Source organism: Entelurus aequoreus, linkage group LG14, assembly GCF_033978785.1.
Source record: "Entelurus aequoreus isolate RoL-2023_Sb linkage group LG14, RoL_Eaeq_v1.1, whole genome shotgun sequence".
NCBI lineage: Eukaryota > Metazoa > Chordata > Actinopteri > Syngnathiformes > Syngnathidae > Entelurus > Entelurus aequoreus.
Genome location: NC_084744.1, coordinates 31,429,539 through 31,450,500, shown reverse-complemented (window position 1 = coordinate 31,450,500; position 20,962 = coordinate 31,429,539). Strand labels below are relative to the sequence as shown.

At 38.6% G+C, this 20,962-nt stretch overlaps 1 protein-coding gene across 7 annotated transcripts in view; it reads left to right on the top strand.

Annotated features, from left to right (window-relative positions):
• Positions 1-20,962, top strand: part of LOC133664736 (zinc finger protein OZF-like) — a 519,603-nt gene that overhangs the window by 114,248 nt on the left and 384,393 nt on the right. For 2 of the 7 annotated variants that reach the window (XM_062069617.1, XM_062069609.1), the window contains one exon: positions 4,308-5,650. The exons of 3 other annotated variants lie outside the window; for them this stretch is intronic. In XM_062069617.1, coding sequence (XP_061925601.1) covers positions 4,308-5,614 — 1,307 coding nt within the window. In that variant the 3' untranslated portion in view covers positions 5,615-5,650. Of the gene's footprint in view, positions 1-4,307; positions 5,651-17,565; positions 18,112-20,962 lie in introns of those variants that run through there. 2 more of the 7 variants (XM_062069612.1, XM_062069619.1) reach the window with 2 other exon arrangements.

Below are 20,962 nucleotides of genomic sequence, written 5' to 3'. Positions count from 1 at the left end.
ACTGGTGTCATATTGCAGTCTGCACGTATCGCTTACGTGTGACTGCCATCTACTGGTCACACTAATCTTTACAACATGTACCAAATAAAATTGCTTCGAGGTCGGTAAGCACAACCAGAATGATTCCGTACATTAGGCGCACCGGGTTATAAGGCGCACTGTCATTTTTTTGAGAAAATGAAAGGCTTTTAAGTGTGCCTTATAGTCCGAAAAATACGGTACATGAACAAAGTGAGCCTCCTGTCAGTCATTCACAATCTTTGTTTCGGCTACTTGCAATTCTCCTCCACACGTTTTCCTGTGTTAGCGACACTCGCTTTAATGTTGGAGATGGAACTAGTCATTTTTATACAACGCTCACTTTTAATGTACACATTGCTTTAAACCCTAGGAGAATCATTTTTATTCAAGTCAATGTTTCAGTTTCAACCGCCTGTGCACAGTGGCTCAATTTACCTGAAATCTGCTTGTGTGGGACAGGAAGTCATGTTACAATGAATGCTAAAAAAAAAAAAAACATCCGTCGTCGTGTCTTTCATAGTGATTGTGAACGATAGGCAACATTAAAAAAAAAAAAAAAAAGTCCAGTTCCGCTTTAACGCAAACGGTTTATTCTGTCCTTCCAGAGGAGCAGAAGCAAATAGTCGGTCTTGCCATTCGAGATCCGTAACGGCTGCTGAAGTGAAACACCGCGGGCGCGTCTCGAGCCTTGCCGTCCATCAATTCCCACAGGCAAGTGTCTGTGACGGCACTGACTTGACTCGTGGAAAAGACGAGAGTTTTGCCTTGCAGAACCACAACTTTAATTGTTTTTGTCGCAAGCAACAACACAACAGTAACATCATCCCTGGCGAGTGTTGTACACACATACATCTTAATCACCTCCTTCTAACCCCGCCCTCGTATCAGCTGGTAATTGACACAGGCCCCTATAGATCTGCCCGGGATATGCCTGTTATATGATTCTTTAATTTTGGGCCTTTTATTTTTCTGTTATTACCATTATCATTATATATATATTTTTTAAATGTATTTATTTTTGTCCTGTCCAGCTTCTCAGGCAAATCATATAGTAGATGTAGATGCCCATATCGGCTGTACAAATTTACTTTACAAAAGAGAAGTGTGGGATACTTCTCTTGTTACCTTATTTGTATTTGACTTTATTAAATGTATTTATATTATCATTTGGTGCAGCCCGGCCAGAGCAGGAGGGGATAGAAAGAGAAAAAAGGGAAGACAGAGGGGGAAATTGTGGGGACAAGAAGGGGCTAAGACAGAGAGACTACAATAACAACTACAACAACAATAGCAACAGAACAACATCAGCAAATAGGATATGTACAAATATGATGGTAAAAGTGATAGCAAAGAAGCAGTTAGCGAAATAAATAATAGTACAGAAATGACAATGAACATTATTATACTACAAATGGAGAAATAAAAATACCAATAGAAATAGCACTATATATAATGCACGATAACAATAATTGACCTCTATTATCAACAATACAGTTGTTCAAATGCAACAATACATGTACGTAGTGATAACTAGAGATACAAAAGAAAGCAGATAAATAGAAGGGAAGAAAGAGAAGCCAGCTATGTGGGGACAGTGTGGCGCGGTTGGGAGAGTGGCCGTGCCAGCAACCTGAGGGTTCCTGGTTCAATCCCCACCTTCTACCATTCTTGTCACGTCCGTTGTGTCCTTGAGCAAGACATTTCACCCTTGCTCCTGATGGGTCGTGGTTAGGGCCTTGCATGGCAGCTCCCGCCATCAGTGTGTGAATGTGTGTGTGAATGGGTGAATGTGGAAATAGTGTCAAAGCGCTTTGAGTACCTTGGAGGTAGAAAAGAGCTATACAAGTATAACCCATTTACCATTTATATTAACTTTGCAGATTGTTATAGTAACAATAGGTTAAGCTTTGTCAGTATGCTATGTGTTACCCTGTTTCCCGTAGCACAACAACGTTAATATGTTTTTTTTTGTTTTTTTAATTAATCAATCCAACAAAACCATACACAACAATATCATAATAATGCAATTCCAAAACCAAACCCGACCCAGCAACATTCAGAATAGCAATCAACAGAGCAATTAAGCTTGGTCAGTGTGCCATGTGTTATCCAGTTTACCCTAGGGCAACAACATTAATTCATGTTTGATGAAACGGGATTATGTGCATGAGTGTATGTATGTATATGTACTTGTATATTGTACAGTATATGTATGTTTGTACAGTAAATGTATATGTACAGTATGTGTATATGTGTGTTTGTACAGTGAATGTATATGTACATGTATGTGTATATGTATGTTTGTACAGTGAATGTATATGTACAGTATGTATATATGTATGTTTGTACAGTGAATGTATATGTACATGTATGTTTGTACAGTGAATGTGTGTGTGGATGAACAAACTTTTAGTGTGTAGATATGTACTGTATTTGTGTATGTACAGTATGTCAGAGCGTAGGTACTTATGTGTGCGCGTATGTATGTATGTATGAATAACTGTGTGTATTTGTGTGTACAATGTATTTGACTCCCAGTGTGTGCGGGAGCCAGAGTACGGCCCCAGCCACCCAGAGAGCCTAACCCACAAACAGACCACCGGCCCCACGCAGCCAGGTCGGCCAGCGACAGGAACCCCAGAGCCCGGCCCACCTTTCCGCCCAGTAGAGCCAGCAGCAGGCTGTAGAAAGATGCGTCCAGCAGAGGACAAGGCACGGGAGAAGCAGGGGCCAGCCAGCCCCCAAGCCAGCGAGAGACCACACCCCGAGGGGCCCAGAGACTCCCCGCATCCGAACAGGAGGACCGCCCCTGCCCCACCAGCAACCGGGAGCCCACCCCTCACCCCCGGAGAGCACGACGGGGCTCGCCCCAGGCCACCCCACCCAAGTCGGCTGCCGCAGGACTGCCCAGCACGGGGCCACGGGAACCACCCACCCCACCCGCAGGGACCCCAACGATGGAAGTGGAACAACCAGCAACCGCCCTGTCGAATACCCCCCTGAGGCAGGGGGAAAAAATAATAATAGTTGTTAGATTCAAACACTGATGACATCTATTAAACAAGACAAAAGGCAAGGAATCAAACAGAGACAGAATTAAATTTGGACTCAATATTGAGGAGAGACATGGCCACTGTACTTTCTGTACAGTCCTGCACCACGCTCTGACGAAGAAGGTTTTCGTCCTCTCTTTTATTTAGATGTTCAATGTTTACGCAACAACACCTGTCTCAACAGGAATGGGTATGTAAACAGTCCTTGTTTTCGGTCACATTAGAAGACAAAAGAAGAAGATCCCTCGGGCTTGGGCTTGTCGTGGATTCAGCTTGATCAGGTTTTCGAGGACAATGGATGACCCCTCCCGTCTGTTTCTATCGTACACAGCGGAATCTTCCAAGCGTTTGGCTTGGTGCAGCAGAGACAGCTTCTTGTCTGTTCATTGGAAACTCACAATGGAAAGTTTTTTGATAATTTAAATACAATTTTTCTGACAATAGTAAAATAAATAATAATAATAATTTTGGGCCTTTTAGAATCAGCATGTCTTCGTCCATTTGTGTCAAGGAGTTGAAATTAGGTCTGAAAACCTTTGACAAGTTGACTTCACGTCCATTAGTACTTTTCAAAGTGTAGAATACCATCTGCCTTAGACAGATATTTTACCTTGAAAGTAAACTGGATCATTTATTTTGTGTTTATGCATGACTTCCTGTCTCAAACGAGCAGAGTTTAGCTCAATTGAACCGCCTTGTTGTGTCGACCACTCAATATAGACGCCAGGCGGGGGAAACTGACACATTGACTTAAAAACAAAAAACAGAACGAGTCTGTCGCCGACACCATACTTGGGGTTCAAGGCATGAAGAAAAAGGAAATACACTTACAACCCACAGCACTCGCAGTGAGCGAACTCGACCACAAGATGGCGTCATAGCAGAGACAACAATACAGAATACAGATTTACAATGTAAACGACCTAATCTTTTCTCCAAGTTTATACATCAGTAACTGACATTAAAATCACAGGGGGCGCTGGAGCCTATCCCAGCTGCCTTCAGGCAGCAGGGAATTTATTGCAATATAGATTTTAGGGCCACCTAGCCTATCCCTCGTAAAAAGTGCTATTATTTTCCTGTGAATAATGTTGTAAAGAGCAGTGTGTTTGTTTTCAGGCCAATTCATATAATAACTTGTTATTTTAAGTACATGTGAACTTACTGAATGCCTCATGTGACTGAGAAAATCTGGACATTTCTCAAGCATGTTTGTCATTTTGTGTCCTGCAGATGTCTGTGAAGAACAACTTCTGCCTGAAAAACAAGAGTGTAGCTTCAGGATGGTGAAGGAGGATCTATCAAAGAAGAAGACCAGGCACCACAGACCCTCTGGCATCTCTTTTTCCTCTTTGACACAGACCCTTCCCTGTAAAAAGGAAGAGGAAGAGGAGGAACACAGCATCAGTCAGGAGGGCGAGCATCTTGAAGGACTGGTGGAGTTCCCAGTGACTGGTGTCCCTGTGAAGAGTGAAGATGATGAGGTCAAAGGTGAAAGTGAGGAGAAGAGAGAGGTGGAGCCTCCAAGCAGCAGCTCAACACAACACATGACAACAGAAGCTGATGGAGACCACTGTGGAGGATCACAAGCAGACAAGCTCTTAGCTCCACTATCAGATAGTGAGGACACAACGTCACACTCTCCTGACACTGATGATGAAGACTCTAAGACATGTCACACTGACAACACTCACTTGAAATGTTCTCACTGTGACAAAACCTTTAAATACCATAGTGATCTGAAAACACACATGAGATCACACACTGGAGAGAAACCTTTTTCTTGTTCAATCTGTGGCTTATCTTTTACAAGGAAGCAAACTATGAAAGATCACACAAGAACACACACTGGAGAAAAACCTTTTATCTGTTCAATCTGTAGTAAAGGTTTTGGACACAGTCAGAGTTTGAAAGCACACATGAGTACACACACTGGAGAAAGACGTTTTATCTGCTCAATCTGTAGTAAAGGTTTTGGACACAGTCAGAGTTTAAAAGCACACATGAGAACACACACTGGAGAAAAACCTTTTATCTGTTCAATCTGTAGTAAAAGTTTTGTAGAAAGTAACCATTTGAAAGTACACATGAGAACACACACTGGTGAAAAACCTTTTTCTTGTTCAATCTGTGGCTTATCTTTTACCACGAAGGAACATTTGAAATTACACATGAGAACACACACTGGTGAAAAACCTTTTATCTGTTCAATCTGTGGTAAAGTTTTTGCACGAAGTTCATGTTTGGAAAAACACAGAACAATACACACTGGAGAAACATCTTGTATATGTTCAGTCTGTGGTAAAGGTTTTAGAGAAAGTCACAATTTGAAAAGACACAAGAGAACACACACTGGTGAAAAATCACATTCCTGTTCAATCTGCAACAGAAGCTTTTGTCAACGATCAAACCTTGTAAGACACATGAGAAAACACACAGGAGAGAAAGTGTTGAGTTGCAGTGTGTGTGGTGAAAGATTCTCTTATCAGTACCAGTGTAAGAAACACAAGTGTGCTGGTGAGAACAGCAGCAGCAAATGAAACTGCAGGATTTGAAATAAACAGTCAAAACTTTAATTTTGACTTTCTAACAACATCAGCACATATAACATGTGTGACATTGTTGTTTGTGAAACAATCTTTTTAATATGTTTCTACATTTATAGATTACATATTTTATATTGGTGTTTTTTTCAGTCAAGTACATGCATTAATATGCAACATTGTGTACTTTCATTAAAAAATGAACAGAACAATTTGACTGAACAAGTTAGAGTAAACAGTACAAGACATATTTTACATACAATAAACATTTTATGTGTATATATATTCATAATACAATTTTAGACTTAGTCACAATAGTGTTTTCTATAGGTGTTTGAAATATTGAAGTATTACATAGTATTTATAATTGTTAATAATCCCATAGATTAGCACCTTTATATGATATACATATGTACTGGTTCACATCTGAAACATCTTCTGGACCACTTCAGGAAGCATATTATTATTTACTTTATACATCATTTGAACAGTTGTCTTTTATACAATTTTAAAATGTGTAACTTTATGAATCATTTGTTGGGTCTCTATAATCCATTTTATCAATTATCTTTATTATTCTCTTTTGTAATATGATGATTGTGTTGTGATTGTTTTATATGTATGCACTCAGACATTTATGCAATAAAAACATGTGAGAGAAAATGTCTGAATTGTTATACAAATTTACATTTGCAGATTATAAAAAAAAATCTCCATGGCCTTAATAAATAAACAGGAAGTCCCAGAGAGTACTTTGGACTGTGTGGTATGCTTTGATACAAAATCCACAAAATTATTTATTCTAGTCTTTAATCGTTTGTTCTTCTCTTGAACTACGCAGCTAGAAGAACATGAGGGGAAAGAAGTCGAAAGTGGAGCCATGAAAATGCTTTCAACCACAAGGAAGCTGCTGATTTACTTAATAATTGCATGTTTTTTCTGGTGTGTAAACATTTTGTTATTTAATTTTACATCCTCTAATTTATTTCTTTTTTTCTCACCTAGGTCTTCGACATACTTAGACTACTTTTGTATTTCTCTCAGTGTTGGGACATTTGGTTTGAGCATCTTCCTGGTTCATTTTGTGTTTGGAATCACAGAAATACCCGCACACTTTCTGTGCATCTGGTTTTTGGAGTTGTTGGGAAGAAAAAAGTCTGTGATTTGAACCATCCTGGCAGGTGGCTTGTTCAGTCTCCTGACCGTGGGTTTCTCTCAAGGGGACTCCATAATTGTTCACAAAAATTATGCCCTAGCTTGGATATATTACACTCACATATCTTTCACTTGTTCCCATTCCAGACAATGCTGTTGCTATTACGGCTCTTTTAACGACAGGGAATTTCTTCTTGGACTGGAATATTTCGGTGTGTATGGTCTACTCTCAGGAACTGTTCCCCACTTCAGTCAGGTAAGCAATATATATATACTGTGTATGAATGTTCTCATTCATCCAGGTCATTGTAATCTCAGGGCATTCAATCGATCGCAACTGGACTGGTTGGTTTGTCTTAGAAGACTATTCGCCTCTGATCCGAGGAGGTTTCAACAGTTCATGCTCATAGACTTAGATTGGTCAGATCTAGTCTTAGACTTGGATTGGTCAGATGTAGTCTAGCGGCTAGTGCCAGAACCCTAAATATGTATACCAGTCCAGTTGCGATTGATTGAATGCCCTGTTTTTAACATATATACTGTGTATTCTTCTCAGGGTCACGGGGTTGTGAGGGCCTTGACTCTGTTTTAGTTCTCAAAGTAAGGCCATACAGCAGGGATATTAAACGTAATTGTTTTGGAGCCCACATTTCCAGAAAGCTAAGAACTGAGGGGCTTCTGTCTTCACTATTAGTCCCCTTTTGTATATTCTAGACCAGTATTTTTCAACCTTCTGTGAGCCAAGGCACATTTTTTAATAGAAAAATGCAGAGGCACACCACCAGCAGAAAAAATGAAACTCAGCAGTCGATATTGACAATAAAATATAGTTCTTGCAATTGTTGGATATGAATTCAAACCATAACCAAGCATGCATCACTATAGCTATTGTCTCAAAGTACTGTCACGACCTGTCATATCACACCGTGACCTATTTGGAGTTGTTTGGTGTCTTCCTGTGTGTAGTGTTTTAGTTCTTGTCTTGCGCTCCTATTTTGGTGGCTTTTCCGGTTTTGTTGGTATTTTCTTGCAGCAGTTTCATGTCTTCCTTGAGTGCTATTCCCCACACCTGCTTTGTTTTAGCAATCAAGGCTATTTAAGTTGTCGCTATCCTTCTTTGTGTGGACATTGTTGATTGTCATGTCATGTTCGGATGTACCGTATGTGGGCTCTGTACCGAGGATGTCGTTGTGGCTTGTGCAGCCCTCTGAGACAGTTGTGATTTAGGGCTATATAAATAAACATTGATTGATTGATTGTTTGATACTTTGTGGACGCCGTCTGCTCCACACGCTGTAAGTCTTTGCTGTCGTCCAGAATTAAGTTTTTGTTTACTTTGCAACCAGTTCAGTTTTAGTTTCGTTTTGCATAGCCTTCCCTAAGCTTCAATGCTTTTTCTTAGCGGCACTCACCTTTTGTTTATTTTTGGTTTACGCATTAGATACCTTTTTACCCGCACACTGTCGCCTGCATATTGTGATCATGACAAACCATGTTCCCGACATCTACAAAGCAATTAGCTATTAGCTGTCACCTACTGATATGGAAGGATATAACATGGTTACTCTGCCAAGCTCTAGACAGCACCGACACATTTGCAGATTATTATTACCGGTACTGGTTTGCAAAAAATATTTTTAACCCAAATAGGTAAAATTACATATTCTCCCACAGCACACCAGACTGTATCTCACGGCACACCCCGGACATAAACTTTTTGAATTGCTGCCCTCAGGCAGGAGATACAGGACATTAAAATGCCGGACAAACAGATTTAAGAACACTTTTTACCCGAGAGCAATAGTGTCGCTGAACACAAGGCATAAAAAAGAATGAGTGCATGTGAGCTGTGTGCTTGGTATGCTTATTTTATGTATTTGTATCTATTTATCTGAGTACCATGTTCTTATGTTTTTATGTGTTATTATGAATTTGCACTAAATTAGTGCTTGCAATTTCGTTGTACAGTGTTCAATGACAATAAAGATATATTCTATTCTATTCTAAAAACACTGTTCTAGAGAACCAGTCTTCTACGGTAGACATTTGATTTTGGTTCATTTATTTTGTCAGAGTTACAGGAGCGCTGTGCTATTTTTAAGGACCTTCTGCAAAAAAAGCTATTCAATCATTTGAATGAATACATATTAGTTCAGGGTATGTATATCCATTTTGTCATGGAGGCTACCGGGGGCTTTCCTCCTTTTATGACGTGGCTCTGCGTATAACATATGGAGTTTTTTTCATGTTTGTGTCAACATTTTATTCCTAGTGTTCTGTACTTCCAGTTCTACTCTTCTCTCTCCTCATGCAAACAGCTGTTGGATTATTGTCCATAGTTGGGCAAGTAGCTGCTCTCCTCTCTCCACCAATCAACATGTAGGCCTTTTATCACTGGTTCCTACCCAACATTGTCTTCAGCACCATCGCAATGCTTAGTGGAGTTCTGGGTTTCTCCCTCCCTGAAACCAGGGGCAAAGAACTGCCGGATTCTACCAGTGAGGTCGAGGGCAACAAGTAAGCCAACTAATCGATCTGTTTGTAGCATATAGTCTAGTCTATGCTATGTTCTGGTGTTGGTGTGTTACGACAGTGAAGTGTGGTGCCGTAAAGCAGTTTGACCCGCGCCTTTTGGAAGTGTCGTAAATTAAAATAAACAGTCGTGTTAGCACACAGTCGAGTCTGTGTATCCTTGGATATAACTTTGGCGACAAGGAAGTGCTTCCTTTTTCTCCTTGGCCTCCCTTTATCGCTCTGCCCGGCGAGCCGCCTATCCCTTGGTCCTACTGGCATTTGTCTTTTTAGCGGCCATCGGGCTAATAATGCTAGGCCATTCTAATTCACAGCCTGGGTAACGAGGGTTAAATGATTTTTAACACTCTTGGACCTGTGCAGAATTAAGCTCGTACCTTGGTGTTACAAACATGTACTTTGTTATAGGCATGTACCTTGGTGTTACACACATGTACTTTGATATAGGCATGTGCCTTGGTCTTACACACATGTACTTTGATATAGGCATGTACCTTGGTGTTACAAACATGTACTTTGATATAGGCATGTACCTTGGTGTTACAAATATGTACTTTGATATAGGCATGTACCTTGGTGTTACACACATGTACTTTGATATAGGCATGTACCTTGGTGTTACACACATGTACTTTGATATAGGCATGTACCTTGGTGTTACAAATATGTACTTTGATATAGGCGTGTACTTTGGTGTTACACACATGTACTTTGATATAGGCATGTACCTTGGTGTTACACACATGTACTTTGATATAGGCATGTACCTTGGTGTTACACACATGTACTTTGATATAGGCATGTACCTTGGAGTTACACACATGTACTTTGATGTAGGCATGTACCTTGGTGTTACACACATGGACACAAGAATGCTTCAAAGTTATAAAGAAGGCACGGGTTACAGTTATTTCAGAACAGGTCAGATTTCCTTTATGTTTGTATTTTAATGATACCATATGGCAGAGGTGTGGACTCGAGTCACATGACTTGGACTCGAGTCAGACTCGAGTCATGAATTTGATGACTTTAGACTCGACTTGACAAAATGTAAAGAGACTTGCAACTCGACTTAGACTTTAACATCAATGACTTGTGACTTCACTTGGACTTGAGCCTTTTGACTTGACATGACTTGCTACTTTCCCCAAAACCTAAAGCTTAAAAAGTTATTTGGGAGCGCTCCGTAGCTTTCATTTTGTACGTGTCTGTCTATCAGTGTGTGTGCTGCTTGTCAGCGTGTGTACTCTCAGTACAACAGCCAATCAAATTAGATCTACATTGTTTTCATCACACAGCATTGATCCAATCAAATTGCAGGACAACCAATGAACAAGAGTTGTCAAACAACGCGCCAGTGAGAAAGATTTATACCAAAGTTGGTTTCGTTCGGGTATAAAATCTACGACTTGGTCAACGAATTGCCGTATGCAAATCACGCAGTTCGAATATTACAGACGGAGACGCAACAACTTCCAACTTCGTTCGACATTTGAAGTTGCACAAAGAAGGGTAAGTTTTGAATGTAAGATAACGTTTATTGGCTAAGTAACATGACTTTTATTTGCTCTGTAGTTAAATCAGTGAGGTTGTAAACTCACTGCTAACGTCATAACCATAGACATCTTATAAGGGTACACAGCATCGAGCGCTACTGCCTACTGGCGCAGACGAGACGCGGGGCCGCCATCTTGGAGTGGTGATCCGCTCCACTCAGTGCAATTCATTTGGCAGGAGCAATGAACTGTCAACGCATTTAATTCATTTTACCTCACTGAATACCACTCATTTTCACGCGCTTTTTTGTCATACGTGTAGCTATGATAACGGACACATGTTTTATTATTGATAGTTTGCTTAACAGTAATAGAATATTCTTATACGCTATAAGTGACCAGACGTCCGAGATTAAAACTGGGAATATAATCCCAGAGAAGGGGGGAAAAAACGGTCAGCTATTTTTAAATTGAAGAAACAATATGATTACGTTATTTATACATGCTACATAAACAATGTATGAATACATTAGATATCTATATATCTTATAGACCGTATCTCTGTTGCTGCAGCAGCAGAGAGTTTATTCTGTCGTGACACTTTGTATTGATATTTTGTATTACATTCTTCCCTTAAATGATCATGTTTACAGTGATTGTTATATATGTATTTTTTATGTATGTCGCTTTGGATACAAGCGTCTGCCAAATACTTAAACATATATAAACACCTGAAAGTCTTTATATCAGCTAAAACCACCAATCTGTTTCACTGGATTCAGAATAAAACCAAATTCTGTTTTACCCAACAATGTTAGTATTTGAATATTGTTACTTGAAGACTTATTCCTGGTTACAATTATACTGTTAAGAAAGTATTGTCTTATATTTTGCCTAAAATGAGAATGCATTATAATCAATGGCGGCTGGTGAATTTTGTTTTAGGTGGGGCAGAAAGTTTGTAAACCAAACCCCTGTAGGGGCGTCATCCTCCCCCAGAAGATTTATTTGTGATTTTCACATACAAATATTGAAGATCTTTGCTCCTTCTCAACTCTGTGGTAATGTTATTTTCATAAAATACAACCAATAGTACATTAATGTTAAATCTTACTTGTGAAAAGTAATCCCCCGATTCCTATTTTCAACAGTCCGCTCATTTGAGCAGGAAAACGCTGAACACCAGCCCGGCATCTTTGTTTTCTACCTGTCAACTGTCAGTTTAGGCTGCTCGCCGGCTCCTCATCACCACTTCAAGATGCAAATTGCTCGCGTCACAGCAACCAATATTGCGTCTACTTATAAGATGTTTATGGTTATAACGTCATTTCAAACACGGCAATATGTTGCGTCCACTGCAGTTTGCTACCTTATTCATACTTTTTGTCAAGTGATTTTTTAAGCAGGGTTGCATGAGGTACCTACACTTAACGTTCCGTTAGTGAATGTATCACACACAGTAACATAACGTTAGACGGCGGTCAGCAGCACCGCGTATTTTAGCCACCTACAAAAAGACAAACATAGTCAAATAAAGGTCAGTTAAAATATATACTATATTAAGAATATGTGTACATATTGCATAGGGCCCTGACATCTAAAAAGTACAACTCTGTTCATTGTTATGTTCATGTATTTGTTATGTTTTTCATGTGTACGCACACATCAACACACATACAGTATGAGATGAGATCAATGAGATAAGGTAAGAACAGAATAGAAACTGCTGTGGAACTAGTTACAATGCAATATGCCATGGAAATACAATGTTAACACTTTTGTACAAATAAGTACAGTTGCACTTGTTTTTGCAAATGTGTTTATTCTGTAAAGGAATGAGTTAAATGTTTAAAATTGTTTAAACTATTAAAATGACTGGTTAATAGTGCTATTATGAATTGCAATGTCAGTACTATTTTCTTTCCTGCTATTTCAAATGCACTTGTTTTAATAAATAAATACAGCGGTTTAAAAGCATACACAATCTGTGTAAAAATATTAGTCTGTGGTCAAAAGGACTTGAAAGGACTCGAAACTCAAAATGCAGGACTTGTGACTTGACTTGAGATTTTCCAGTCTTGACTTTGGACTTGACTCGGGACTTGCCTGTCTTGACTCGGGACTTGACTCGAGACTTGAGGGCAAAGACTTGAGACTTACTTGTGACTTGCAAAGCAATGACTTGGTCCCACCTCTGCCATATGGTGAGATCACCATATTTTAGCTACATGAACGTTTTTTGTTTTGTTTTTTCACCAATATCTAGCAGTCCCATACCTGGTAATTTTATTTAGCAATATTTGGTATAGTAAGTTTCCAACACAATTGTGCATGTATTGCATGTATTCCTTGCAGGTTGGATGAAGGAATTGTTCTACAGTCCTATCAGCAATGATGATGATCATGTTCCACAGATTCCACTCCAGTGTTGAGTTTTGGGGACTGAAAAAAAGAAGAATAATGTGTCATTTAAAATCATTTACCAAGTAATATAACTGTTAATTGGTACTTTTTAGTAAACAAATAACTGTCAATTGATATAACCTATTAGTAGATAATCCATGACACTTACAACATTTGTGATTACAGGATAACAATGATGTAATGTACCTTTTATGAATATTTGTACACAACATTATTGTATAATGTAGCAATATGTTTCAACAATGTTTATTTCAAATACTGTCCATGTCATGTTTTATCATACCTGGTGTGGTGGATTCAGAACTATCCTCTACTTGGCCAGTCTGTGGGATAACTTCATCCATGGAAGCAGCAGCAGTAGTTGACGCTGATGTTGACATTTCTGTAGGTCCATGCCGCACTAGTCTTCTTCTTCTTTTCACGCTAACTGTTGATGTGTAGCCCATTTCTAACAATGGCAAAGGGTGCTCATCCTTTGGTTTACCATGCAAGAAATGTTTACTGCAGATCTGTGAGTCTTTTGGAGGCTTCCAGTCCACCCACTTGTTATTAGCGTTCTTACATTTCCTATTAACGACCTTAATCCATCTTATTTTCATGTCTGGATCTTTTGGAAACTGGTTCTGTTTGAATGGTGGATCACAAACACATCTTCCTGAGTCAAAATAACACTCATGAATGGCACACATAGTTTGTTTCCATCTTGTGAGGAACTAAACGGTTTATTTTATATATAAATGATATTTGTGAGGTTTCAGAAATTTCACAGTACATATCATTCGCAGACAATACAAATTTATACTGTTCAGGAGATGACTTGAAAATCTTAGCTGATAATATTGAAGAGGAAATGGTTCAAGTAAAATTGTGGTTTGATGTAAATAAATTATCTTTAAATTTGGAAAATACTAAATTGATGGTATTCAGTAATAAAAAAAAAGGTAGAAGTTAGTTTATCCATAAACAATGTGAACATTGAGAAGGTGTCTGAAATCAGGGGCCGTATTTATCAAGCGTCTTAGAGTGCCATTTTACACTTAAGTCCTGAGAATTTGCGAAATTTAGTCCTACTCTCAAACTTAAGAATAAAAGCTATTTATCAAATTTCTTAAGTCTAAGAATCACTCCTACTCTCCACGATATTTAAGAGACCTTCTGAGGTGTCTTAAGTGGTTAGGAGTTGCCAGCAGGGGATGGCACAGAGGCGAGAGAGACGTGTGCGAACGTTCAGGGAGCGGAAGGATGTCCTGGCTTTGTTTGATGACGAGCAGCTGATCAAACGGTATCGTTTAGACAGAGCGGGTATTATTGTTGTCACAGATTTAATAATTTTCGATTCCTTGTTGATTTCTGCATGTGGCTGCAGTGGGCTAGTATATATAGAGCCACCCACACCAGTTTCAAATTAGTTGCCTAATTAATGAATTGGGAAGAAAATGTTATGAGAGTAGCGTATGTGTGTGTGTGGCCCTTTAATAGGTGACAGCATGTGAGGTGAGTGACGTCAGTGAGTGTGTGGGGGAGAGAAGAGAGGGAGCGGTAGCGTGAGTGCGGGCGGGCGGGGACTAGTTTGTTTTGTGTTGGATTGGCTGTGTGCAAGCAATCAATAAAGCAAGAGTTGCAACTAATCGCCGGACTCATCATTCCCCCTAAAGTCGTCCGCTGTGGAGACCCACTGCCGGGTAAAGTGAAGTGTGTTACCCCGAGCATACATCGGCCCTGGAGAAGTGTCTCCCCTGCCTTTTTGACTACGGTCTGGGAGCAGGAAGCAGGAAAGGTGCAACAAAAAGGAAACATTTATTTTTGATTCAATGCCAATACTGTTTGTTTGTTTTGTATTATTTTGTAGTTTATTGTCAAAATATACACTCCCATTGTCCACTTAAATATTTCTAAGATATTTCTTTATTCTTAGACAAGGGATTCCCTTCCGTGATTGGTCATTTCTATGGACACAGAAATGACGTCACCTAAAATTCCGTTTACGGCACATAGTAATGTCGTAATTCAGCTCTGAGTGTGACACTTAAGATTCAGTCCTACACTTCGCTGAAAGTGTGAGTAAGACGCTTGATAACTAACTTTTAAGTGCAGCTTTCAGCGAATAATTTATTTACTCTTAAGTCAACTCTTAGCAGACTCTTAGGAGTAATTCTAAGAAGTTTGATAAATACGGCCCCAGATTTCTTGGGGTCATCCTAGATGACCTGCATGTGAAAAATAAGCTATCTAAAAGCTTATTTATTTTGAACAAGGTTAAATACAGTGTCCCGTATAACACAATGAGAATGTTATATTGTTCAATTATTCTACCGTATTTCAATTATTGTGCAGAAATATGGGGACATACATATCACAGCAACATAATGCCTTTATTTATTTTACATTTAAGAACAATTGGTATTATTTTTAAAGTAGGATATAGAGACCACACAAATGCACTCTTCAATAGGTCAGGATTATTAAAACTAAAAGACATTGTAGAATTGCATACTCTTATTAGTGATGTTCAAAGTTAGAAATAAAGTTCTTCCGAAGGACTTACAAAAGTTATTGGTGATCACGTCTGAAGATGAGAATCACATGTATGACTTTAAACATCCAAGAGCGCCAACACATTTGAAAAAAATGTGCTTGTCTGTTGCTGCTGTGAAAGCATGGAATTCTGTAAAGAAAGACTTAAAAAGTTGCAAGAATATTTTTGGATTTAAAAAGAGTTAGAAAAAGAGACAACTGGCATTATATCAAACTGATTTTTGATTTTGATTGGACGTGTCATTGTGAAAATGCTTCAAGGAAAATGAAAAAGTATGTTGGAGTTGGGGTCAGGGCCGTCCCGTGGCATAGGCCGTATAGGCAAATGCTAAGGGCGCCGTCCATTAGGGGGCGCCACGCCAGTGCCACAAATGTTGGAGAAAAAAAAAAAAGAAAAATAAGTTGGTACTATTATTTCTAAATACAAAAAATAATCCCACGTTAATTAAAATGCAAAGTAAAGCCTATTTGATAGAAATATTATTTGTTACAACATTACGTACCCGCCCCCCCCCACCCCCCCCCCCCCCCACCCCCCCGCACGGTGCGACCCCTCCCTTCCCGTATCATGACTCTTTTTGGACGTCACCACATCATAAAATCAACACAAGATGTGTCAACGGCCAAAACTGTCAGGTGCCCAGGGAAGAAAAAATAGAAAAGAAGAGGAGGAGAAACGAGAAAAAGACAGAGGTAGCAGGGAGGTAACGTTAGCCGACATGAAATTATTTGTCTGTTACAGAATGTGATAGTAACCTGGCTTTTTAGCATTAAACTAATGTTACATGATTCGGCAATTGCTAATCAATAAATAGCTAGTTCTTTTTTTTAACGTCGGGTTAATATTGTGGAGGGGGCTAAATTGTTATGGAAAATAATAATGCAACGCTAGGTAATTACAGTACTCCCACCTTACATTCCTCAGGGACATTTGTATTAGATCTTTTAAGCAGGTGTTTTTTGTTTACACTGTTATTGCTTTCTGGTTAGCTAATATTTGCCCTGCAGGTAATAGTCACTTTTCCACCCCTTTATATATTAGGTATAGTTGTAAGCCTAGTTGTTAAAGTGCACATCATTAATGTTAATTAAGCAATATCACATGAGAGGGAATGCTGTTTTTTAATTTGAGCACTGCTGTGATTCGGTTAAAGATAATCATAACATAACATTCTCATATAATATGTTAATTTGCTTTCTTTAAGTAAAAAAAAGGTGAAAGACAAAGCTATTCGGTTTCTTGTGAGTATATACACTTCACTGCCGATGTGGGGGGGCGCCACCTAAAATCTTGCCTAGGGCGCCAGATTGGTTAGGGCCAGGCCTGGTTGGGGTGTTGGTGGAGGGAACAGTGATAAAGTCATCTAAAATAATAGTGTTAAAAAAGGTTGGCAGATAAATATAAGAATATTATTCTTCCATCTGCTCCTTTCTGATCATGGAAATGCATAAGAAACAAAAAAACAATGAAAGTGTGAAGTGTACGTGGCTTGTATATATGCATGTTCATGAAAGGAATACAAAGAAATGATGATGATGATGATGATGATGATGATGATGATGTACTATTAGAACATCCCACAACTGCACAAATTGTCTTCCACAAATTGAAAAATATACACGACGGAATAAACAATCATTCAGAAATATATCTACTACTATTCATGCTAAAGAGTAAACACAAACCACCAACTGACGAAGTTTACTAAAAAAGTATGGAGTTGCTTGGCTTTGTTTATCCCTCACGAACTTTGACCTCAACAAATTGGACATGCGCAGAAGCCAACTTGGAAGTGGTCCATTGAAAGGTTGCTAGCGCGACCTCCTGTACTGTAGAATGTAGTATGGACCATAGGACAGGACGAAGAAGTCCCGTTAAGAAGCTGTGGAGGCCTAAGATGCTCTACTAGTCTGCTGGAAATCCAAAGAAGACGAAGGAGTAAAAAGCAAAATGGCGTTTGACAGAGAAGGCCTAAACGTGGCCACTGGCCATTATTGTTTCTCTATTTGTATTTAGTGCATACATGTACGCATATATGTCGTGTAGTAGATGAAACATTGTTAGTCATTGTTTGTATCCGGATACATTAGTCTGAGCGCACTTTATGTGCTAGCTTAGCTTGCTAGTTAGCTTAGCTTGTTAGCTGCTAACAAAGAGACGCGGACGTTATCAACACATCGCTAAGTAGAGATCAAATGTGAGTGTAAAGTGTTGTGATTGTGTGAAAATGTGCGAAAGAACGATAGCAAAGTATGAGGAGGAACTTTGTCCAACAAAAGAGGAGAAGGAGCGACAACATCAACTACTGGACGCTGTTTTCAAGAAACATCAAGTTGTGTTACACAGAACAGGTTTGTTTACTTCTTACTCTCACATCTTTACTAACTTTATATTTCATTATTAACACTTTTCTTCAATAGGAAGATGCTTTGTCTTGTGGGGATGATGCAATGCCAAGATTTAGATTCTTCATGAAAACGAGACAGTTTGAGGTTGATGTTCCTCTCAGTTTGTAACAATGTGTGATTGATTGATTGAAGGACTTATGAGAAGTTTGCATAGGAAAGGGTACAGTTTCATCACGGTACACATTCACTGCTACAAGAAAGCCTGACATGGTTTCAGTTGAAATATTTGTTTAACTCACACAGAACACAGTACTATGTAGAAAGTAGCATTTAAAATACAAATGTACTGCAAGAAAATACAATTTAAAATAAGCAAAAGGCTTTGTATATTCCCAGTTACGAGTAGCCGCAACCTGTAATATGTTTTCTTTTTGATAGGGACTCCCACATGTTGGTGGTATAGCAGGCACCCAAATTGGAACCTTTTTTGGAGTGAAATCTGGGTTGAATGTGATTTGTACAACTACCTCTGGTGTTATAATGGTCAATATATTTTGAAGTATCTAGACAGGTACATGAGTATTTTAGTGATGTGGTGTATCTTGTACACCAGACCAACTGCAAGAAGATGTACTCTGTCACCTACCAAGAGCCTCCCCACGTTAAGGAAATGGTTGGCGGAAAGGTGAGCCCGAGATGGACGGTTGAGTAGAAGCCAGTCATTTTGTTTTGGGCTGTCTGGAGTTAGTTTTTCAGGGCTTTTAAGGCGTCACGGTACTAAACATGAACTCTGTAGTCAAAGTGGGGTTAAATGATATCTTGTGTTAGAGTCTTAAGTGTATTTCTACCCACCAGCGGGGTGATCCTACTATGTAAGAAGTAAGGTTGTACGGTATACTGGTATTAGTATAGTACCGCAATACTATCCATCTATCCATTTTCTACCGCTTGTCCCTTTCGGGGTCACGGGGGGTGACTCAGCTGCATTATTCATATTCGGTACTATACCGCCTCTAAAAAGTACGACTTCTATGATAACATCAATATTTTTTGGCATCACAACATCTTTCGTTTTTATTTATTTATTTATATTATGTTTATAAACTCAGGAAATATGTCCCTGGACACATGAGGACTTTGAATATGACCAATGTATGATCCTGTAACTACTTGGTATCAGATTGTTACCCAAATTTGTGGTATCATCCAAAACTAATGTAAAGCATCCAAACAACAGAAGAATCAGTAATCATTACATTTTAACAGAAGTGTAGATATAACATGTTAAAACAGAAAATAAGCAGATATTAACAGTAAATGAACACATAGATTAACATTCCATTTTCTACCACTTGTCCTTAATAATTTTGACAAAATATTAGAATATAAATGACACAATATGTTACTGCATATGTCAGCAGACTAAATTAGGAGCCTTTGTTTTTTTTACTTACTACTAAAAGACAAGTTGTCTAGTATGTTCACTATTTTATTTAAGGACAAACTTGCAATAAGAAACATATGTTTAATGTACCCTAAGATTTGTTGTTAAAATAAAGCCAATAATGCACTTTTTTGTGGTCCCTTTTTTTTAGAAAAATATAGAAAAGTATCAAAATACATTTTGGTCCAACACTAGTAAGAACAGAATTTGTCGGTTGATTCTTTGACTACCCTAGTAGTCATTTTTTCACTAGAGAGATTAGTCTCTACGATGCAGCCAACAAAGGTAATCTCATTTTTGTTTGTTATAATATTGTCACCCACTTTGACTGTGAAGTTATCTACTTTTCTGAGGTTAGGAATTGACCCAAAGACCTGTGTACTTGCAAGTACCGGGGCGAGTCTTAATGTGCCAGTTTGTCATTGAAAGCCTTGCTAGTCTAGGTCTTGAGGATTGTAGCTTTGCTTGTTTTGTGGCCGTCAGCCTCAGTTCTATGTTCTTTATGGGTACAGAAAATGATGGAATGATCACTTAAGCCGCATACAGTAGTTCCACTTGTGGTGATCTTAGACTGGTCAGAAATAACAACGAGGTCTATGAAGGTTTAAAAGGACTCACTCACCCTGGTAGTTTGCTTAATGAGCTAAGTGAGGCAATGTTGGTGGCACAGCTTAGTGAAGGTTTTAAAAATGGGTGCATCCTTTCAGGACATATCTGTGTTCCAGTCCCCAAGAAGATGTAAACCTGTATCAACATGTTTACACAAAACTCACACACTCACCAAATACATTTTATACTGTAATCAAATCTAATTAGTTATAATTTCCCTTCCTGATTCTGACTTACATGCAACAATAAGTGAAAATAAACATTTATTTTCAATAACCAAAGTAGTCAACACTTCAATTATTAAAAGAACATAAAGGTGACTGACTTTCCTTCAGCGTGTTGTAGATGGTCTCCAATTCCTAAAGAGGAATTGTTGATGGAGATACTCCATAACACAGCACTTAGTAAAATATGTTTTTTTTTAAAGTTCCTTTTTGCCCAGCCAACAAAATGACCACCAAAAAGTATTCTGCATGATGACAAAAACATACCATGAATGTTTTTTTTAAGTGATTTTGGAATTAGATTTTTTTTATTTCCATGATATTGAAGTCATGGTAATGCCAATCTCAATATTTACACACTTTACATCAGTGAAGTTAAGAATGCCTCATTTAATGCTGCTTCGTACTTATAAAAACTTTTCAAATGGACCCCCATCAACTTTCCAAGCCTGTTTTTGTACTCACTGTACCACTTTTGAAATAATTTTAGGAAAAAAGGAGGTATTTCCCGTGTTTTTATTGGTTGTTTTGCTACACACTTTTAACACAACACAGGAAAGAACACAAATAATGTCAT